This window comes from Diplotaxodon limnothrissa, linkage group LG13 (genome assembly GCF_057381915.1).
Source record: "Diplotaxodon limnothrissa isolate DT_005_m linkage group LG13, D_limnothrissa_male_GT1.1, whole genome shotgun sequence".
Lineage (NCBI taxonomy): Eukaryota > Metazoa > Chordata > Actinopteri > Cichliformes > Cichlidae > Diplotaxodon > Diplotaxodon limnothrissa.
The window spans coordinates 19954808-19978353 of record NC_140608.1 but is presented as its reverse complement, the minus strand read 5'-3'; the positions used below and the strand labels follow the sequence as shown (position 1 = coordinate 19978353).

The window sequence follows — 23546 nt, the reverse complement described above, 5'->3', positions numbered from 1 at the left end:
CATCTCCCCTCCCGACCCCTGCCGCTCCATTCTTCCAGAGGGATGGCTTGTTGACATCCATTAGGAGGTTTCCCAGCACCGAGCCAGGCCAGGAAAGAGAGCTAATGATGTAATTCCCTGAGAGATGACATTAAAATGTCAAAGTGCTGCAGCTGACATCATCCATTTAGCACAGATTTTCCTATAGCATACATTTGTCTTCCATTTCCACCCTCCCATCCCTCAGCTTTTTCTTCCTAGGAACAGAGCTCTCCACCCATCCCAGTACCTCCAGGCTCCACTTAGGTGTGCAGCCACACAGTGGAGGACAGGCTGGAATCAAAGCATGTATTCCCCTGCAGCTATAAATGCCCTGCTCCAGAAAGCAGTATTTTTGAACAGGGTATGTGTGTCACGTTACATTTAGCTCTTCTTCTTTTTTTTTCTTTTTCCAAGCTTCAGCAGATGCTAATTCATCTTGTCTGCACAACAAAGACACCACACGCCCTACAATTCTCTCACCTCCACCTCTTTTTTTTTACTACTTGTTAATTCCCGCCCTCCTGTGGAAATGACCTCTGCATGATTTTAGGTTAGCTACCCGAGTTTATCCTGTTTTGGAAAGTGTGATCTGACCTGGTTTTGTTTTGCGTGACAGAACCAGGAGAACATTTTGTACAGACCGCATTTTGCTACCTGCCTCACGTCGCGACCCTGCGCCGTTTCACATCGGTCAACAGTCACGCTGTTGAAAATGTGGACTCTGAATTATATTTCTACGAGGGAGACTTGACAGCTCTCTGTTCTTCAGCCCAGCGAGTGGGCAGGCTTACACGTCAATAATGGATGCTCGGAGGCAGAGTGAGTAGACGTGAACTGGAAGCAGAGAAGGGGGCTGCGCCTCACTCAATAATGAATCAATTGATCCTCCTGCAGATGATGGATCAGGTTGCTATGACGACAGATGCAGTGTTACCCAGAGCGTGGAGGAGAGAAGCTGGTTTCCCAGAACCATAAACTCCAGGCTGCGAGTGTGTGGCTTTAAATGTATGGTGACGCTGGATGCGATTCATAAAGAAGACGAAAGCAGAAAATATTAAGCAGTAAATTAATGCGGCCAGATTCTCTGAAGAGGAATTACCGCACAGAATCAGCAATCCATCACATCACTCCAGATCTTTCCTTTTTTTCCTCGATTTCTACCGTGAAAAACAGATGTAAAGATGTTGCAGGTGCATAAGGGATTACACTGGCGGTCACCTCCGCTTTGATTAATCGAGGCGTCGTTCCTCTTTGATGGATGCTGTAGCACCCAGAGCTGAATACACATGTGGGTTTTATTGTGCGTGTAGCTCTGGCTTCTTGAAAAACCAACATGTTTACCGTGTCTGCGTGTGTGCGTTGTGTTGCTGTGGCAACGCGGCTGATGCCGGGTCCAGCTGGGACCACGTTGCCAAGTAACAGCTGAGTTATGAGAGCAGAGGAGAGGAGCGTGGGCGTTGGGAGGGGTGGTGGGGGAAGAGGGTGGAGGTAGAGCAGAGGATACGAGGACTTCTGTAAAGACAGCAGCGAGTAACAAAGACTGGAAGCATGAAGGGAAAAAATATCTCTGAGGGTTAAAAAAAACTTTTTGCATTTATTTAGTGTAGTGCTATGGATTGAAAAATAACATGGTTTTCATCTCTCGCTCGCTCTCTCTCGCTGCGGCTTTCTGCCAGAGAATATTAATACTTGACACATCTCATCGCTGGCAACATAAAGTGTTGTGCCCCATGCTAAATAGCAGCAAAGCAACTTTTAGAATTTCTTTGATGTATGTAAAGTTGAAGTAATTAGTATAATCCTGTGTGCGACCCTGCCTCTAATATGACAATACAAATGGCCTCCAGCCTCCAATGACTTCCAGGTAGGCCGACACAAGCCTTTAGCTACAAATGGTGATGACTGTGCATCCTTGTAGTCCAGGAGGCTCAGGTGCGGAGCTGCAGTACAAGGCCTGTTGTTGAGTCAGCACTGAATGGCAGCTTTTAGGAAAATGAACCCACTCAAGAGCCAAAACTGCAGTTTCTCCAGTGGCCATTCAAAGCTGGCTAACTAATGGTACCGGTCTGTGAGTCGTTTGGTACTGGGTCACGAGCAGAGATGGGCAGTAACGCATTACTTGTAACGCGTTACTGTAATCTGATTACTTTTTAAAGTAACGAGTAAAGTAAGGGATTACTATCGCAAAAACGGTAATTAGATTACCGTTACTTTCCTGTAGGAACGCTGCGTTACTGCGTTACTAAAACCGTGATTTTTTTGCGAGAATGTCTCATGACAGTAATGTAAGCGAGTGCGACGTTCGTGACAACAGCTGTGTGCAGATCAACAATGGATCATATATCGAGTGCAGGAGAGAGTATGAGCGTGCAGCGTTTAAAGCGTGGAAGTACTGACCTTACTTTGAGTTTGATTCCATAAAAAGTGACAAAAACATTAGTGTCCGTTGTGCGTGGGAAGAAAACTTCTTTTTACAGCGAAAAAAAAACCCCCTAATCAAGCACCGAGTGCGCAACGACGTAATGGGAAATTCACAGAGACACTCGCGGATTCTTCAACTGACCGCGGCACACCTGCACCAGGGTAAACATCCGCCTACCCCCAGTCCTGCTTTACAGGTGAAAATAGAGCAACAGGACCGCTAGTCTTTGATGTTATTTATTTTTTGCTGTGTTTTACATGCATCTATTTGAAAGACTGAGTGTAAACACAAAAAATATTTTATGTGCTGGAATGTGCAGAAAATAGGTTTAAATATTAAACTAATTTCTTCAAGTCAGAGAATGGTGCATATAATTAAATTTTTACTTGATGCATAAAGTTAAAAGATTAAAACTGATAAAACAAGTTAAAAAAAAAGAGACTTTTCCATTTGATTACATTTTGTATGATGGATTATGCAGAAAAAGTAGAATTGGGCTGAAAGATCTATCACTTTATTACCTATTCAAGTTGTAAATCGTGTTTTTAAAGTGTTGGTCAAGTTACTTTTTTCAAGTAACTTGACCAACACTGGTCACGAGAGTTGAGGCTTGGGTGTGAAATTTATGGTATTCAGGGTTTTTATTGGTTTTTAGCATTATTTTTTTTATCGTTAACTCTGCTTCCTTGGGTCTTTTCCTGTGTTATGAATAAATCTTCTTATTTTGGTACCGGTACTGGTTTTATTTTCTTGTATTTATCCGCAAAACCTTAAAGGCTGGTCCATGAAAATAGTGTCGGACATAAACTGGTCCGTGGCGCAAAAAAAGGTTGGGGACCGCTGCTATACACAACCTTTTTAAAAAACTTTTTTAGCATCTTACAACTTAAAATGAAGTCTTAAAGATTTTTATTATTAGGAACGTTGCTGCTAGTTTTAGTCACTAAACTGGACTATTTCATTGTGTTTGTAGTGTTGGTGCTGTCCAGACCTTTTTTTATATAATTACCTAACAAACAACATAGCTTCCTGTGTATTTAGCTGCTCTAACTAACTGTCCAGAAGGGCTGTGCTCAATTTAGGCTAGTAAATCTTAGCATTTTATGTGTCTATTATGTAGCACTTATTAGCATCTACACCCCTTGACAGCTGTTGCTAGGAAAAAATGTCTATTCCCTGACTAGTTCACAAGTGGTTGCTGGTTGTTGCTAGGTGCAGCAAAAACCTCGCCATGATTGCTTTTGTTGCTAGCAGATTGCAGTTTGAATAGAAGATGCCGACCTTTCTGTAAACACTCGCTAACTAGTAGCCAAGTAGTACTAAAACTTGGCTAAAAATGGAAACAAAGATCCATCTTCTTCAAAGTAAGAGTTGTGCCTCACCGCTGAAATCATCAAGTTTCAAAAGGCACAACCTTGAAGACATTTGGTCTCTGTTTCTGGTTTGTGTTGCAATTTTATCACTTTCAGTACCGCTTGGCTAGTAGTTAGCAAGTGTCTGCAGACACTTCAGCACGTTCCAAAAAATTACGGGCAAATCATGGCATCTCCTAGCATCCAAAGCAGTTGCGTGGAGGTTTTCACCAACTGGTTGGGGGAAAACACATTTTTCATTAGCGACTGGTTGTTGCCAGATGTTTGCGAACCAGTCTTTACATTGTCACACTTCCAAAATGACAGACAGGTTAACCTCACGTGGTTAGCTGTCACATAACTGCAAAGCCTCAACACTATCTATGGATTCAGTAGTTTGCTTTAGCTGATTACTCAAACTAAAGCTTAAAAATGGGACTTCACAAACCAATGGCTGACATCATTGTGGCTAAGTCCATTTTCAATATACAGTGTGGTCAGCACTGGTTTAGTGAACACCAACAACAACAAAAATGTGGTCTGCACTTCAGCAAATTACATGAATGTGTAATGGTTTGTGATAGCAACAGCCGGTCGAGTTTTTCAGCTTCCATTAAATTGTTTCAAAGACGGGTTACACCCATTAAACTCCATCTGTGTGTCAGATGATTAATAGCAAAGGATGACGGTATGTTTTTACTCTCCATCCACTCCTCTGACCTGCTCGTTCACACACATGAATCATCCGACCTCAAAGACTCAGAGTCTGTCCTCATGCTCAGGGCATGATTATGCAGTTCCCCTGTCATATCAGTATTTGTTGCAGGCTTCTGGCTCAAATGCTTCCCTTCATGGTCATTAAGAAGAAACTGGCTGAGCAGTCTGATTTGTTGTCATGGAAACTGATCCTGAAATGCCTCTGTGCTTCATTTGAGACTAATTGTCCTCCCCAAACAAACATGCACGCTCTCAGACTCACATTAGCAACTGAAATCACAGCATTTCTCGCTCTCTTTGTTGTAATATCCTTGTGCTCCAGTACTTCTCAACAATAAACCTCTGAAACAAGCCCTGCAAAATCCTGTGGAAGAGCGAGTTAAACAGCTAAAAACAACAAACTCTGCAAAGCAAAGCAGCTATTCAGGTTCCCGGAGCTGCTCCCTGGCCAACTGATCCAAATATGCTTGACTAATTTTCCACATTTGACGCTGAAGTGTGGTTGACTGACACATTTAGTCCTTGGCTGAGGGGTTCATTAAGTTCGCCGCTTAGAGATCAGAAGGCAGATTTGTGCGGTGGAGAAATTGCAGGTGGAAAAAAGGGTAAGCCAGAACAACAAAAACAATGGAGCCAACATGGTCCAGCACTTTATATAACAGAGCTCGCCTGTGGCGATTGTGCAATGCGGTGCAGTTGTCTGGGCTGATGTAAACAGAGCCTCAGTGCCTCTGGAGGCTCAGCCATGTGCCTTGATGCAGCAGTTATGGGCACATGCCCTACTTTCATAAATCAGAGCTGGAAAAAAAGGAAACAGCGTGATGGGGAGTGGAGGAGGAGGAGGGGCGAGTGGTGAGAGGGGATGCCGAGTGAGCTAGCGAGGGGAGGGAGGGAAAAGAGTTTTAGAGGAAAGGAGGGGAGGTGTTGCGGAGGGGGGAGGCTGAACAAGGCTCATATTGATGTTCCAAACACAGCTGCAAGCGTCAGCTGACTAGCTGGCCTGGAAGCAGCCCCAAGCTCTGCCTCCTACCTTTATCAGTTTACACTGCGACCTTTCTCTTTCCATTGGAATAGATGACCCTCCCCCCTCGATCTGTCCTCTCTGACATCTGACTTCTGCCGGGGGTTTCTGTATCTGCATGCCTCCAGAAACACTGGCTCTCTTTTCAGCACATCAGCACTTTCATTTGTCTCACATGGCTCGGCTTTCAAGCCTCGCCCCACGCTCTTACACAACTCACCATGAAGTCACTGTTACTCCTCACGTCCGCACCCAATGGCGGAGGATAAAGAGAGAGTGATGATGACGGGCTCGGTTACTTTGCAAATACATGCCACTTCAGCGGGATTGTTGGGCAATGTGCAATCCTCTCGTCTCGGGTTTCTGCAGAGCGTTCCTGGAAACAAAGAGATGGATTTAGATACTACGTTTAAGCTGACACCTCAGGTTTGGACATATTTGGTGAACTTGAAGTTGAACCTGAAGCAATAGTTCAGGGTTCAGGTTCGAAGCAGCGGCAGCAGCTGTTGTCAGGAGTCTGTCCTCAAGGGGCAGTAATCAGCAGAGTTAACTGTCAATCACAGATCCCCCAACCTCATGGGCTTTTTCTCAGAAAGACGCCTACTTGCCTACAAACACACACGCACACACCTCCTCTTAATGACTTTCTTCAAGTGTTACTGGATAGTGTTTCTATGGGAGCTGTCCACCCCCCCCCACACACACACACACACACAGCAGTACCTCCCTCGCCTCCCCTCCCAACTGTTTGCAGGAAACACTCATCCCTTCTCTGGAGATGTCGCTCGCGGCAGCTCATGCACTCACAAATCCCGGGCTCCTTTCTGGGAAATGAAGGGCTCAAAAGATACATACATACATTTACACACAAACTGGGAAAGCAAAAACCGAGGGAGGGGTGCAGAACACCGCTCGCCAAGTATATCTGCGTCGCCTTTTTGACAGTGAAGAGGTTGGATTGACTGTCTGCCTTCTGCAGGAAGCAAATGAGAAGCATATTCTGTTCTTCCCCCGGTTACTATGTGACAATCCGAGTTGCTGCGGTATCTAGGCAGACCACAGCGATCCCCAAAACATCACAGGAATGAGAATTGTTTCTGGCAGAGACGGATGGAGGGAGCCAATCAGAGAGGAGAGGGAAAGAATAGATGCATTTAAAGGCAGCCATCGCTGGCTTCAAATGTCACCGAATTCCCGGTTAGACAATGGAACACAGCTGCTGCTAAGCTTTGAACTGCAGCTGTCTGTCTGCTCTTGGCATTATTTGTGTGGAAATGTGGTCGCTGGTTGTGTTTTGAATGTGAGGCAGATATAAAACATCATAGGAAGATTAGTGCGTACAGTATTCGCATGTGGAGAGGGTGGATCAAGGTCAGATAGAGCTGCAGAGAGACACATGAGTAGGTGGCGGCCATGTCAGATGTTCCCAATTTAGAAACCCTCAAGCAAGAAGCAGAGATGAGGAGAGAGGTGGGGTGGCGAAAAGAGGCTGCGGTGCTCAGTCTGGAGTGGGCTTTAATGGTTTGGGGTTGAGGGTCAAAGAGACGGGGGAGGGGGAGGGAGACGAAGGATGAAGCTCCGAAGGACGTCTCGCCTTTTGAGGCGACTCTGAAAATGAATTTCGATTGCCTTTTTTGGCGTGCTCGTGACTCAAATGGCCGCAGTGTCCGTCACACCTCCACAAGTGGCTCATTACCAGTGTCATCTGTGGATCATTGCAGAACATCTCTTCCCCATCTCTGCTGCTCCTTTGATCATCCTCCAGACAATACCCCATTAGGCCCGGGCTGATTTTCTAAAGCACAGCTCAATTACTTAAGGATACACTCATTAGCATATCTGAAAGCACAGGCGTGACTCTGCAAATAAAAGAACACATTAGATCCCCCCCGCAATATGTTTCAATTATTCATACAATACGAGGGTGAGTGGAGAGAACCGAGTCACAGCCCTATTTGCATTCAGCCAAGGTAATTAACATTTATCGAGCTCTCGTCCGGGCTTCCACTTTGGAAGCACTTGAGTCGCTGGTGTTTGCCTGCTCTGCAGCACACGGGCAGGTAAAGTAGGCTGACAATACGCCTCAGCATCAGTCCGCCTTAAACGTCACTTTTCAAGCCACGTCATTTTTGTCACAGTAGTTAAGCGTATCACCCTGGATGCCTTAGTCAGCAGCTGCTCAGCTGCGCTAGGCAGGGCTCCTCAATTATTCACAGAAAAGAACGCGCACACACATATGGGCTCACTTTGCATGTGTTTGTGTGTGTCTGGAGAACAATGATAGCACTTTGCAGAAATTCTTCTTCTTGTTCTGGTATTTTTAGCCAAACAGGGTGATGGCAATGTCAGTCAGTGCCACCGAATCCTTAAAAACGCTCATGACAGCCATGATGATGAGTCAGCACTATCTGCCTGAGTTCGGAGAGGAGGAAAGTAGTAGAACATCTTGTTATCCGGGGGTTGTGTGCAGCAAGGTTAGAAAATGAAGCAGGAGGACTTTTCTTGAATAATATATCAGCCGTTCGGCTCGATCCCTACCATTTTTTTCTTCTTTTTGTATGCATGAGTAAATTCCTGTGCGTGCTTATCTGTTCATGGCCTGCTGCAGTGCAGCGCGGCGCAGTGCAGATCTCTGCGTCGCACATTAAGAATGTGTGAATATGTGTGTGCGTGCATCAGCCGCTGACTTTGTGTTCATTCCACAGTAAATTGATCTGGCTGCTCAGTAGACTGGATGGAAAAGGGCCCGGGGCGAGAAGTGCACAGTGCATCAGCAGATGGGAGAGCCCGCTGTGTTGCCATCACACAGCATTCCTCCTCCACTGGGCATGCTCAGAGGGGCCACGCCTCACGTCTCACGCAACACCACCACACACCCTCCTCCTCCTCCTCCTTCTGCTCTCGGGGCCTGTTTGAACCAATCAGTTGGAGGTGGCGGTGGCAGTCCTTTCTCCTGTTTCTCATCTGACCTTCAAAAGCCATGCACGAGGACAGTAGGTTGACAGGGAAGGGAGGAGGGCTGTTTTTCTAAAAGCTCTCTGGGTAGCAGGGCTGATATGTCACTCATTATTTCCACTCAGTGCTTTTGCTCCGTCATAGCCCTCGGAGGGACGTGGAACAAACCGGCGCCTTGCACGCAGAGCCAGCAGAGGCTGGAACACAATAGCTGAACAACAGAGATAACCTATCTTAACGTGATCTGTCACCAACATTAGCTACTATTACCTCCTGTTTCTTATCAGTACAAGAAACTAACAGCTGATGATGATTCCCTCAAATGTCAGTTTCCTTGATTGTGAGCTGATGTCGAAAGGGAACTTGCTCAGAAGGGTTAATAACAAGGAAGTGAAATCATTTTAGTCACTGTGTGGCTCGCTTACGTAACCCACAAGTTGTGCAACCTGACAAAAATACAAGCTGGTATTAATTGAAATCACTTTTGGTGAAGACTCACACATGTGCTCCAAAATGCAAAGTGCAGTGCTGGAGGTGTAATTCCTTTCGAAAGAAAAAAAAAAGGTGTAAATGCACGCAGTCTCATATTTGCAGCACTGCTCGCATATCTCATTCACACTTCTATATTTAAATATACTGCAGGCCCAGAATGACCTCATGAATCACATGGTGCACTTATAGAGCGACAGTATCATCTTTTTTTTGGTTTCCTGCTCTGCTGTTGCCAACACAATCAAACCATACTTTACACATCATCATTATTGCTGCAAACCGCCTGCTGACAATGCAGAGAATCTCAGGCTTGAATTCCTCCATGAGTCACATAGCGTGTTACTTTTTTTTCCACTCTCTCGCTCTCACTCAAAACTAAATCCCTCAGGCTTCCACACATTCCCTCTTTGTTTTGCCACCACATTCTGCTTGTCTCTTGTCCTTCCATCTTTGCTCGTTCCTCTCTCTGAGTTGCACGACCGGGTTCCTGTTTATGTCAGGCGAGCATCAAGCCAATCAGCTGTGAAGGCTCTGATCCTCCTCGTAGCTATTTACTACCCTGTGGTCTGCGTAAAAAAAAAAAGAGAAAGACTGAAAGCGAGCTGAGCTTGGGTGCAGGCTGCTGAGTAAGCACACATGCAAAGCTTCAAATCACTCCACAGCTGACCTACATACATGTAAACCCCTCTGCTTTAAACTGTGCATGCGTGGGCCGGCACAGTTTTACCTTATCAAATGTGCTCCACTACATTTGCTTGAGTTTGTCACAGAGCAGCAGGAACAGCGACGTGATGACATTTTTTTTTCTTTGTTGCCGTTGAGGGCTGGAATGTGCTGGTTTGTAGATAACAAAGCAGCCCGAGGCGGCTGCATGCTAACTGCGCATGAGGTCACAGTCCGCCAACACAGGACGGCGTGATATGAGAGGGGATTTTATCCTGGATTCTCCCTCGGTGGTGTCATACCTTTGCCCTTTGTCTTCTTCTACTGCCTTGTTTTTCCTCAGTGCTGCAGTTTCAGACTGCAATTGCTGGTTATCAAAACTGCCAGCCTCCTCTGTTATTATATGGTTGGAGTAAAGTGCAGACTGCATTTGAAGACAGCAAGAATAGACTTTTGCAAGAGTGTGCAAGGACCTGTTCACGAGTCCAGCCAGTCGCAGCTTTCTCTTGGGAGTTCACAGTGTACAATAAATCTGTTAGGCAGGGAGAAAATATAATCAGGGCTTTGCTGGGGCATTTGAGTTCACTACAGGCAGTACATGAGCACTAATGCCTGATTCAACTCTGGCTCTGGGAAACATGCCTGACATTCAGTGTTTACACCCCTCAATGAAAGCTGCTAGTCAGACAGTCTGATCGCTCAGCCTGGAATTAGATTCAGGAAGTCATGAGATTTCCAGGTGGCTCGGCTTTCCTCGAATTGTTAAGCAGGGATTTTTCAAAGAAAAGCCAATACACATTAAACCGAGGGCATCGACTGGCTCCCCGCGCTTGGCACGTGGTCACGTCTAAACACGAGAAAGCTGACACAAAAGGGAAAAAAAGAAAAAAACAACAACTAACTGAGTGAAAACAGGGGGAACAGCATTTGAGCGTTGTCAGAGAGAAACCTCTTCGCCGTGCCATCGTTTGGTGCACAGAAACACACGAATTATGAATCAGTGCTGAACTCCTGCTGAACTCTCTGCACCAGCACCAAGCCAGAGAGCTGCACCACATGACATCCAACACACACATGCGCACCCTGTGACCTCTGCAGAGCTCCAAACATACGAGGCAGTCTGCTGTGGAGTGCTGCGTCTGCTGGGTGAATCATTACGCTGTGCTGCACCTGGCTGCATTTAGAGAGCAGAGAGGATTTTGATAAACTTGACGTCTGTTGGGAGGTGGCGGAGGACGCAGCCAGCCAAAGGGGAAAGATAAATACAAACTGGTGGTGCAGCGGTTAAACCTCCCGCCCTTTTTTGGCAGTCAAAGTGTGCGTGTGTGTGAGTGTGTGAGTGAGTGAGCAAGCGGGTAAATATTTAACCCTTGTGTCAACACCACACATGTGTCACAACAGCATTCCTGTGAGGCGCTTGTCTTGTGACAGAGCGGTTTCATAACAGGAGCTGTGCTCTGATCGCCCGCATTCATTGTTTTGCGGCTTTTGGAAGAAGCTTTGTGTGCCGGTGCAGAGTGACTCGTGTGGCATGACGAGTTTCGTGTTCCTGCACGTTGGGCGTTAATGAGCGCAGAGGTGAGGCTGTGAATAGCTGGGTTAACTAGTTCAAGACAGCAAACAGCACTCTGTTTACCCAGCAAAAGCCTCTTTCTCTCACTTCCTCCTGGCTGTAAATGGTTAACTTGGCAAGAATCATGTGAGCGCTAGTAAGCTTTTTTTTTTTTATTGCATGGGGGAGGGGTGGGGGGTTGAACTTTACTCGCCTTGCTGTTAGGCAATGACATTTCTGATCAGAGCGATTTTATCGTGAGGAGAAAGCGAGAGAGCGGAGCACGTCACACTGCCTCAGGAAGGAAGACAGAATTGAGCTGTCTGCAAAGATGTTTTCTCGATGAACAAAGCAGATACGCGCATGTGAAAATAAAAGTGGAGAAAGGAGGGAGGGGGAGGAGGTGGTTGGTGCGTTGTCCTTCAGGGCAACCCTGGGTGCAGCTAGACTTGACAGTCGGTGTGAGAGCGTTTCCTCTTCAAGGCTGTCTGGCTCCTCCTCCCCCCTCCCTATTGTGTGGCAATGCAGGGTGGGTGAACTTTATCCCTGTTTGGTGAGAGACACAGCTTTCAAGTCATTTGCATGGAGCAGGATCAGGTTGCACACTGTGCACCTACTGCACAATGAGAATCCCAGCACTTAACAGAAAAACAGGGAGATGTAATCACAACCTTTTATACGGAAAACAGCCTCTGCCCAAACCTGTAGGACGACTCCAAGCCCGCCCTCCACGCACACACTCAAAACAAGGGTTAGCCTACATCACACACACTGATATCAGAATCAGAATCAGAAACTTTATTGTCATTGTCATGAGAACAACGAAATTAAGAATGGTCCCCGATCATTGCATCATCCCTAGCAATATCAAAATATAAATAAAACAATAAAATTCAATAAATAAAATAGATAGAATACTTAAAATACTAATAAGATATAACAGTAAAACATTCACATACATTCCCACACACATGCTTCAGACCGTGCATAGATTAACACAAGAGTGGCGTGATGGACATTTTTTTGTAGTATTCAGATGTGTTATTGCAGTTGGATAACAGCTGTGTTTGAGTCTATTAGTCCTTGCTCTGATTGCCCTGTACCGTCTGCCTGAGGGCAACAGTTCGAACAGGGAGTGGCCAGGATGTGAGGTGTCTTTTATGATGTTTTGGGCCTTTTTAAAACAGTGGGCGTTGTGTAGAACTTCCAGTGTGGGGAGAGGGCAGCCAGTGATCTTTTGGGCGGTGTTAATGATCCCTTGGAGTGCTTTCCTCTGAGCCCCTGTGCAGCTAGTGTACCAGATGCATATGCAGTAAGTTAGAACACTCTCAATGGTGGCTCTGTAGAAGGACACCAGCAGTCTCTGTGTGATGTTATTCCTCCTGAGAATTCTCAGGAAGTACAGTCTCTGTTGGGCCTTTTTCAGCAGCTCGGAGGTGTTCACACTCCAGGAAAGGTTCTCCTCTATATTGACTCCCAGGAAGCGGAAGCTTGCCACCCTTTCTACACAGTCCCCATTTATGAATAGTGGTTGGATCTCTGCCTTTTTCCTTCTGAAGTCTATTATGAGTTCTTTGGTTTTTGAAGTGTTGAGGAGGAGGTTATTGGCCTTACACCATGACGTCAGCTGCTCCACCTCGTCTCTGTACGTAGACTCGTCTCCCTTGGAAATGAGCCCCACCACTGTGGTGTCATCTGCAAATTTCACAAAGATGTTGCTGTGGTGGCGAGGAGTGCAGTCGTGTGTGTCACAAAGGTTACAAAGGTTGCACCACACCCAGCTCCACATGCCCTTTGGACAGGCAGGCAGGTTTTTGCAAACACATGGCGTAAGACGGCTCAGTATCAGCGGCGTGCTTGTAGTCGTTACGAATTTGCACAACACAAACATGCGGGTTAATATCACCTTTGCCTTATCAGGCTCCTTCAAGGGCACCAAACTTTCCCACAGTGCTCTGCTCTGTCCCGCCTGCGTTCCTCTGGGACCTCAACTGTTGCTATAAGAGTTTAACAGTCATTCCATGTGCTTCCCACACTCTTACTGTACCTCTTCAGCTGAGCTCGTTGTGGTGACTAAACCATCCACTATGTCTTAGTAAGGACTGACTGTATGTAAGCCAGCGTCTGCCAGTGGCTGTGTTGCAAAACTAGTTTGTCATAGACAATTACAATGCTGGGAAATGTGATCATAAGTTCCCAAGACCATCAGCACTTTTGTTTCAGTTTAAATAATAACAATAAAGCCTCAAATACATTTTCACTGTTGGGCTTAATTCCTACCAGTATCTTTAGCAATTTATTCACTGGAGTTTTCACTTTTCTGGGGAAAAATAACAGCAAGAACTAATTTAGTTTTGAGTATATAAGTAATATAATTAGCTGTGCAAGTAGTTTTATTTAAACAGTCAGAAAATCTATGGTGTTGAAAATAAGCTCATTCATTACACTTTTGCTCAGATGGTTTGTCTTCAGAATTACAGATTTTGCGACGCTTACTAGTTTTCCCCATTTTGCCTCAGAAAAGCCAACAACAGCCTTCTTTATTTTTTAGGGCAAAAGGGCACAAAGCAGGTCAGACAGCCAAGTCTGGACAACATCTATTTATCTGGGTTTTCCTGTGTAATAATAAATTGTCTCCATCTAAGGCAGGGGGAGCAGCAAAGACTCCACAGTGTGTAGCAGGAAAGTCAGTGACAACAACTGTTACATTAATTATGTTAGCTTACAGAAAAAAGAGGAGGATTTTGGTGGAGGTGGGTTACAAAGCGGCTTGCAGTTGGTGAAACAATTGCAGGAAGCCTTAAAAGGTGCCTCCTGGGAGCATATATATGCACATACTGGTTTTTTCTACCTAACCTCATTTTTACTCTTCTTTCTTTCTCTTTTTAAATCACTGTTGTGTTTACAGATTTCCGCTCATAGTATACGGCCCTTACCAGGCATCTGTGGCACTGTCTGTTTTTCATTTGTACTACTTTTCAGTCTTTATCATGCTCCTGTAACACAACAATTTATCTTTTGGGATCAATAAGGTATCTATCTATCTATCTATCTATCTATCTATCTATCTATCTATCTATCTATCTATCTATCTATCTATCTATCTATCTATCTATCTATCTATCTATCTATAGATACCTTATCTATCTATCTATCTATGGTATTATCATAACATGCAATTACATTTGTGACTACAATGTTCCACACTATAAAAACTGTCCTTCAGTACACATTCACACGCTTGTCCTTGTCATCAGGACTCTATTTTCTATTTCAGCTCTTCACAGTGAGCCGTTTCCTGAGACAAGGCTTTGAAGTGGATGAGGGAGGTGAGACACCGTGCGCCCAGCTGCCCAGCCGCTGTGGTTAAGGGGTCTTTATCACGCAGACAAGGGGGACAGCACTCAGCTCTTGCCCTTCTATCTTTCACCGCGGCAGAAGAGTGATTTTGACAACCAGCGCTCCCCAGCTGCGCAGGGGCCAGGCCTGCGAAACCACAGGCGGATAATGAATGCCACACCATCGTGACAACTTGCACTTTTATGGAAAGGGGAGGAAGGACACTTGTGCTCACAGCGTATGATGGGACGTCCCCCATAAACCAGACAATCAAAGCGAGGGCAGATAAGCATCTGTGGAATCTGTGACGGGAACCTCCGCTGATTTATGGGCACTACTGGAAAAGGTTTGTTTCCAAGTGAACGTGTTTAGAGGTAACCAAAGAAGAAATACAACTTTCCCAATGCAACCACGGCATCTGTAAATGATAAACCACAGTCGCATTATCCATGATCTTCCTTGCTTTCCTGAGCTGAACAAGCCACATGCTATTTATGAAGAACTTCCTCCAAAATGAGAAGACTTGAGGTTTTCCAATTAGGTCAGATTGCTATTCTTGGTGACGCTCACAGTCGTGTTATTTGTATTCTGTACATCAGAGGGATAATACATCCATTTGCTCTCAATGCAAACGTTACTAGAAAAGGAGCAGCTTTGATCTTCTTCCAATAGACACGCTGAAACAGCTTCTAAATAAAGGAGTTATAAATATGCATGTGCATACGTTCTTTTAGGGATTATTTGCCAAGGATTTACACACAACTTCAGTTGAAAGAATGAAACAAATCAGTTGTGTTTTCGAACTAATAACTGGAAAGGACAGCAAGAATCTGCGAGCCTGAGCTGTGCCGTGCCAACTGCTTTCTCCGGGAACATCAGAGTCCATTTCTAGCAAATAAATGGACAGGAGCTGCAGTAATAAATAAGCCTACTTTGGAAAAGTTATATTTTGACTCATGCTCAGAGAAAGAGGTTACATAACACATGAAATACTCTTCATGCTTCTCTATTTTAAAAAAAAGAAGCTATGTGTCCAAATTTATACTTCCATCTAACACAGGCACATGTGCTCAGACACACTACAGAGCTCTACAGAGTGATGTCTTTGGAGTTTGCAGGGTGATCTGTCAAGAACAAACCAGGTGCACAGAAACCACTGCATTGCTGCTGTAGGAGTGGCCGTGGGCGATGTTGTCCTTCTGGAAATTATAAATGTGTCTGTGTTGACATTTTTAACATTTTGTCTGAGTAAGCCACAGAGAGCTGAAATGACTCCGCAGATCACTTCAGTATGCTAAACATAACAACCGTGAGTCAGGTTTGAAACTGCCTTTTAAGGCCAATAAATAAGACAGCATTGACTTGTGCAAGGAATGCGGCTAATAGTGGCTTTTGAATTGAACCTCAGATAATGAAAAGAGGCTGAAGCTGCATTGTGATTCATTGAGGTCACGCCATGTGCTGATTTAGCTACAAAAACAAAACAAAACAAAACAAAAAATAAGAGAAAGGTTGTTTACATTAACGTCTGGTTATGACTGAAAATACACGGGGGTTTCCACTGGACAGGAAATGATGTCGTCAGCCAGCCATGCATGCAAGCTCGCTTAAGCGCGGCATTACAGAAGCAAAGTTCAGCTCTTTCTGTTCCTGGTTGCCCAAACCGAATCTGTACTGCAGGCCACTGAAACTACCTTCTGTTGAAAAAAATGGATGTGAAAACAATGCTGTTCATTTACATTTTTCTGTGGGGATTTTTTCTTGTTTTGTTGTTTTTTTTAATTCTTCCACTTTCCCATCTCAGCACAGTGGGGTTTTTTTTTTTGTTTTTTGTTTTAACCAAGCTGTCTGAGTCCCAAAAAGCCCGGCAGATTAAGAGGATATGTTACCATCTTGAGTTTTTTTTCTAAATGGATACACATGTGGCACATCTGGGTCCAAGCCTGACTCATTACTCACTTTTTTTTATGTCCCATTCTCTGCAGCCATGGCAACTGCTGCATGTTTGGCAGAAAGCTTTTGAAGGCAGTGGAAAAAGAGAGAGAGGGAGCATAAAGGGAGAGCTAGAGATAGAGCGAGAGAGGGAGAGTAGCTCTCAGTAGTTGGCCTACATCCAGTGTAATCATGCCATGGAGCTGAAATGAGGCCTTTGGCAGCACACCAGGTTTCTGAGAACAAAGATGTGAGCTTCTAATGTTGGCGGTGGGGCCTGCTTGGCATCCTCTGCCATTTCCCAGCAGCCCTTGCCTTGGCTGACTGCCAGCCCCCCCTCCCCTCTCCTCCCCTCCCCTTGCTAGGACTGCAAAGAGGATCAGAATAAAGAGAGAGACTTGTTTTTCACTCGCTTCTTGCTCCGGCCCAATGACATCACCTCTGCAGCCTCCAGCCCCCAGATTCCAGCCGCCCAGCACATTTTTTCCCCCTTTCGACCCTCCATTTTATTTGAATTCCACCATTTTATACCTGACTTTAAAAATCCCATAATTTGTTTGTTTGTAATTGCCATGTGCCGCACACACGGCTTCTCCGCTCTAAACACAAGCGAACACGATGAGGAACGAATCTGCACGGAAAAAAAAAAATCAAAACATACTCAAACTAACGCTAATAAGGGAGGTGAGGCGGCAGATGGATGCTCATTAGCTTTCAGAGCTCTGCAGATCTTTTTCCTTTTTTTTTTAATAATCAGCCCTTTAATCCTTGCTGTGCAAAAGTGTGGCTAAAAATAGCACCGTAAACAGGATATATATGGTAGCTGGGGGTAGCCTACTGTGATAATCTCTATGGTTACCTCTTCCTCTTCCAAGCTCCAGGAGCTCTGCAGAGCATGCACGTTAAAGTCCTTACATTGACTCTTTACCCTTAGCAGCTTTTGCCAGTTAAATCTTCAAGACAGGGTCACGACCACAGCTGCTTAACTCGCACTATCCTGTTGTAACCTCCCTTTGTGTCGGTGCAACATGTTACAGTTTTGTTTGATGCTCGCCTCAGCAGTTCTTCTAAAAAGGTTATATAACATAAAATGTTGGCAGTGAGGACGACACAAGAGGAAAAAAAAATCCAGTGCTTGCGCTCTGCTTAGGCAGAAGACTTCACAGAGAATCTGTAATGTTTCGCTGGCATAAATAAAAGATCTCCAATATAAAATTTGACAGTCTCGGAGAGCGATGAGACGCAAATATCATCATCTCACCAGCCCCGCGATGCTGTCACATGCTGGGTATTCCCCTGGCCGTCACCTACCTCGCACTCTTTATTTAGCCTCCTCACGTCTCAATTTACATACTCGTGAAAAAAAAAAAAGTTCAAAACTGCTTTATACAGCTTTATACACCCTGCCACTGCCCAGGTGACACTGTGGTGATTTTCACTGTATGTACACGATTCATATTGGCCAGTCAGAACAATCTGTGCATGTCTGGCTTCCTCTCAGACCTTTGCTGCCTCTGTTCAGTACAGCTCTGGCTTTGCTTCATAGCACACTGCAGCATTTTATTTTTCAAATCAGTAGATCTACGTATTATAGAATCAGGTCATTTAGGATTTAATTGAATCACAGCATGCCTCTGTCTTGCATAATAGCTATTTGGCCGTGCAGCTATTTGCTTGCACAAACATCGACTGAGTGGAAACCAAAGGATCAAAGCATTAGGCAACAATTTTCCCACCAATCTGAAGAAAGGAAAGAATTTGTTTAGTTTGTCCCTCACAACAGCCGTTTCCTAACTATGTCATAAAGCCGAACAACACTTCCTAGTGTTGTCCATCCAAAACGGGACTGAGTTTTGAGAGAAAGCGGCGATGGGAAGCAGTGGGACAATGCAGTGTTAACAGAGAAGGTGGGGTGGGGGGGGGGGGGGGGGGGGGGGGGGGTTAAACTTTCTTTAAATATCCTCTTTCACTGCAAAATGTCCCCATTCACATAGCGGCAGCTTTACGGGAATAACAAAACAATATGGCAACGTACTTGGCGGTAACACATGAGCATACGTGTCTTGTTTTGTTTCTGGTAATCCTTTGAAGAAAACGCCACAGCGCAGGATCACGGTGGCAGGCAGGGAGCCAGAATAGCCTGATGTTCTGTCGAAGGGTGAGGCGGATGAGGGTACGTGACTAAACATCTTGCTTCCTCTTTTCCAACGTCACATGGACTTGCACAAACATATCCTGCTTTGTGTCTGCAGGTTTCAGACGCATTGCCTCACCCAAAGCCTGAGGCTAAGCTGCAATGAGTTGGAATGAGACCAGATGAGAGGGAGGAATGAACTACTGGGACAACTCCTCCACTTCAAAAAGCCTCTCCACTTTTACTTCAGGGGATTTTGGCTGAGGTTATGCCACATGACCTGTTTCTAATAACATTTCTTTCTTTTTGCCTTTCTGTAAAACATGCCACACTAGAGTGGAGTCATTAATCTTGTTAAATCTTTCATACTAATATCTGTTGAACTGCTTTGACTGCTAAAGTCGCTTGAAATGAGTCTGAATCGCTAATTCACTCCAGTGCCATTTCATTTCATTTCAGCAGTGGCAGATTTGGACTGCTCCGTGCACAAGAATATTAAAAAAAAAAATATATATATATATATATGTGGGCACAGCTACAGCAGGCTATATTCATGCTGTAACCCCAATCCATTCAAGTTCACAACACACTGGCTGGAAATCCCCACCTCATGACTGAGCTTCCTGGTTACTGGCTGGTGGAGGCGCCTTTTTTTCTTCTTCTTCTCCTCTCCCTCTCTCATTCTTTTCTTTAAACATTAACAAGCCAGGAAAATATTATCTAATCATAACTAAAAGGCTAACAGTGTACATCCTGAATTCACCCTGGTGAGCTGGCACAAATAAAAGAGAGAAAATGCGGGCTGTAAAGTCCCTCCAATAAGCCTGTAAATTGTGCCCATGTGCTACAATAACACATTTTTGAGACCCTCTGTATAAATATAAGATCTGCCATTGGATTACAATTGCTGTTTTTCTCAGGGTCGACCCACCTCATTCAGTGCACAGTAGTAGTAGCAGCAGCTCACTGCGTCGAGGCGCGGTGCATTGAGAAAAACAAGCTGCAGCCTGAACCGGATAATGCTCTGAATTTAGGACAAAGCAGCAACCGGAGGAGCTTGAAAGTCGCTTTTTTTTTATTATCCCCTGGCGGTCTGTTGCTAACCTACAGCCATATTTCTTTTAGCAGCGTGCAGGCTGGTACCGGTGGACCTATTTTTTTTGCAGGTTTGATGATAATAATAACAGTAGCGTGGGTTATTCCGGAGTCTGAAGCTGAACTGGGTGCCTTTTTTGTTGGCAGAAGCTCAGGTGATTAAGTTAAAATATTAAAAAAGGGAGAGAGAGAGAAAAGTGGTGAGTGACAAGAGGCTGCAGTAAAGTGGGGGGAGAGGTGGTGGTGGTGGTAGTGATGGTGGTGGAGGGGGGGTGGAGGGGTCTGTCGAAGAAATCAAGTCAATAGAAACTGAAGTGGATGTAGGCGCTTAGTGCTGTGACGTCACTTTCTACATTGAGCCAGTAGTAGAGGAGAGTCAGTGGAGATAGATAGAGGAGCGCCGTAGTAAAGTACACACCGTCATGAACTTCTCCCTCTAAAACTTCAACCTTGTTGCTCTAGAAGTCGGAGAGAGGACGAGATTACATTTTTTTGTTGTTGTTCGACTAACGGAAATTGCTCTTTATTCGCTTTCTTTTTGCGGGGGAGTTCGGGAGGAAGGAAAAAAAACAAGAGAGAGCGGGGGAAGAAGGCAACATTTTGGGTTTCTTTTCGGGGGGTCGACGACGAGCGCTATGTCGTCCGCGGCGGTCGCTGCTTCTTCCAGGAGGCAGTCGTGTTATTTATGCGACTTGCCCCGCATGCCTTGGGCCATGATCTGGGATTTTACCGAGCCCGTCTGCAGGGGATGTGTCAACTACGAAGGAGCAGACCGCATTGAGTTTGTCATCGAGACGGCCCGACAGCTTAAAAGGGCTCACGGTTTTCAGGAGGGCAGGTCTCCCGGGCCGGGGAAGTCGCAGCTCTCCGGGAAGGAGATCCAGGCGATCAACCACGCTGCGGGGGGAGATCCGGGCTCCCGGCCGCCGCAGCCTCTGGACCGCTACCCTCTGTCCGACCGCCCGCCCAGGCTGGGTCCAGAGTATCAGCCTAGAGGGCAGACAAACGGCATCCAGCTCCCTAATGGATTTCCTAAGCCTGACGAGCCACCAGAGCTGAACCGCCAGAGCCCCAACCCGCGCAGGAATAACACGGTGCCCCCGAATTTAGTGCCTTTGCCTAACGGGGGCTTGACCCCGGGGCATGCCGTCAACGGCAGGAACCCGATCGGGCTTTCCTCCACTCTGGCGGGCGGTAGTCCCGCCGACATGGGCAAGAGACCCGCCTCGGTCTCCAGCACCGAGCACGACAGAGAGCTGAAGGAGAAGCACAGACCCGACAGTCTCACGCCGGAGATCTCGGAGAGCCACAAAAACAGGGCAGACCCGGACTGGATGGGCAAAGGCAAAACGGTGAGGGACCTGATGGCTCTGCACACCACGTTCGAGACCAGGTACAAGAAGGACCATGTGCCCATGCCACAAAGAGCTATGGTCTATGAGCCCGGCCCCACTCTTTCCAAGTCAGGTGAGCATTAAAAGGCAGGAATATTTTATCTATACTGTGCATTTTTAAAATTGTAATTTTTATTACCGATTTATTAATTTTCCACCCAGGAATGTGTCAAGATGGTAAAAATGGTATTTATAAAGCCATGCCCTAATATTATAAGGGCTATAAATAAATTTTTTGAATCCTTTGCTGTGTTTGTTATTGTTTTGTAGCCTGTGGTGCAGCACGAATTGGCAAAATTCACAACTCCCTTTCAGGCTAATTGTTGATCCTTGTATGAGCTGTGCAACTCAACTGCTCTGTTTAACCCTTTCCTACCTCCAGACAGAGGAAAACATCCCCGGGGGAGCAACAAGAGAAAAGCATCACCTGAACCGGAGGGAGAGGCGACAGCTGCCAAGCTCAACGGAGAGGGACAGCAGTGGTTACCACCACCTACTGACGGACTGAAAATGCCTCCAGTTCCCCCGCCAAGCTTCGCCTCTCCCCCTTCCACAATATCCCCTCACTCCCGCACCACCCCACCGGAGGCAGCTCAGAATGGTCAGTCCCCCATGGCGGCGCTCATCATGGCTGCAGACAACGCAGGTGGGAACAGCTCTCCCAAGGACGCCAACCAAGTCCACTCCACCACCCGGAGGAACAGCAGCAGTCCCCTGTCGCCGTCCTCCATTAATCAGAGGAGGCTGGCGCAGAGAGAGGCGCCGAGTGCAGGCACCCCCCATGTGCCAGGCATGGACCAAGTGCACCCCCCACAAAGCATTCCGGACTCCTCTGTACCCAGCAGCATACCTCTGTGCTGCACGCTGTGCCACGAGCGTTTGGAGGACACACACTTTGTTCAGTGCCCGTCTGTGCCCTCTCACAAGTTCTGCTTCCCATGCTCAAGGGAAAGCATAAAGCAGCAAGGCGCCACGGGTGAAGTGTACTGTCCAAGTGGAGAGAAATGCCCCCTGGTTGGCTCGAACGTACCATGGGCTTTCATGCAAGGAGAAATCGCCACCATCCTTGCAGGAGATGTCAAAGTAAAAAAGGAGAGGGACCCTTGATTTTTTTCTTTTTTTTTTGTCTGAACACTTCTTTGGGGAGGGGAAGCAAAAAAATATGAGTATAAATATATAAATATCACATACATACCATTCAAACAAACTAACGGACTTGTACATATTGGACCCAAGGGAAGAGTATACTTCGTAAAACATGGTTGTATAATTTTTGATTTTTGAATACATTGTGTTTCTATATTTTTGAAGATAAAGGTATGTACTCATTATAATGAACTACGTTCCTCTTTGTTGATGTTTAACAAAAAATTCTTGATGTACTTCTAGGTCTGGTGGCAGTTCCTGTTTAACGTAGAATGTGACTAATGCTACTCTACGAGCACTTGGCAAAACTAAAAATGCTTTTAGCTGTACTTGTATGCACTTGTTTAAAAATTGCCAAATACAATTTCTGATCTTGTATGAACATATTGTCTGAGCTTGCTTCATTTTGAGTGAATAAGTGACACAAGGGGCTGTGGACAGATGACGAGATAGCGCTCTCGGCTCTGACATGCAGGCTTGTTGTTGTGACGGCTCAGGAGACTTGATTTACGCTGCACACAACACAACACAGCACAACATGAGCAGGCTACTGTTTCAAGCTGCAGGACGGAAGAGCCTTTTTTTTTCTGTCTCTCTTTATGCACACATGTCTTATGTGATTCATGGAGAAGCTTGGCTGGGAAAAAAACAAGAAAAAAGAAAAAAAATACAAGACACACTGTCCTCGACTTTTGTGCATCGCTGTAACTGATTGCAGAACTAGGTGCCAAGTCATGTTCAGTCAGCTGGAATCTGTCGAGTCAGTAATGAAAACGTGCATGAATGTCAACATGATACAATAGTACAAACCACGCCGTGTGACCGCAAATTTGGACTTTTCCTGAAAATAACCACCCTTGGGGTTTTTTTCTGGTGACGTGTATTTTCCAAGCTTGTATGCAGATTGTGTCTGACGTCACAAAGGTGTTTGGCTTTTTTGTTTTATTACACATATAACTTATCTCTCTCTCTCTCCCTATATATATATATATGTAAGGAGAGAGAATTTTTTTATTAAAAAACATACTTTTGGTTTAGTCTGCAGATGACAAACTCCAGATAATGAATAAAATCAGCTTCACAAACCAACTCCAAGCATACGTTAGGTACAATTAGCACTGCAGCAACACACTGTTTGCTTTCGGTTTTAGCCTTTTGTGTCACACTGAACATGCACTCATAATGCAGCACCCTTCCCCACGCTGAGAACGGAGTAAACATCCACGCTGCCTTACATGCCAGCCTCGCTCTGTATGCCTTCAAATGTAAATGCAACTGCTGCTGCAATTTCTTTGACAGTGGAGTCACACA

At 45.5% G+C, this 23546-nt stretch overlaps 2 protein-coding genes across 2 annotated transcripts in view; one reads left to right on the top strand and one right to left on the bottom strand.

The window, feature by feature from the left end:
- ggps1 (geranylgeranyl diphosphate synthase 1) overlaps positions 1 to 18754 on the bottom strand; it is an 87441-nt gene extending 68687 nt beyond the window's left edge. The window contains exons 1-2 of the mRNA XM_085369458.1: positions 18502 to 18754; positions 5754 to 5909 (exon numbers count right to left, since the gene is read on the bottom strand). The gene's annotated coding sequence lies outside the window, so the exon portion shown is untranslated. The remainder of the gene's footprint in view (positions 1 to 5753; positions 5910 to 18501) is intronic.
- A 1312-nt stretch (positions 18755 to 20066) lies between these two features.
- On the top strand, positions 20067 to 23177 carry irf2bp2a (interferon regulatory factor 2 binding protein 2a). Its single transcript, XM_085369455.1, has 2 exons — positions 20067 to 21162; positions 21472 to 23177. Exons 1-2 carry the CDS (start codon positions 20331 to 20333, stop codon positions 22194 to 22196), a joined length of 1557 nt encoding a protein of 518 aa, XP_085225581.1. The 5' UTR covers positions 20067 to 20330; the 3' UTR covers positions 22197 to 23177.
- The last annotated feature ends 369 nt before the right edge of the window (positions 23178 to 23546 follow it).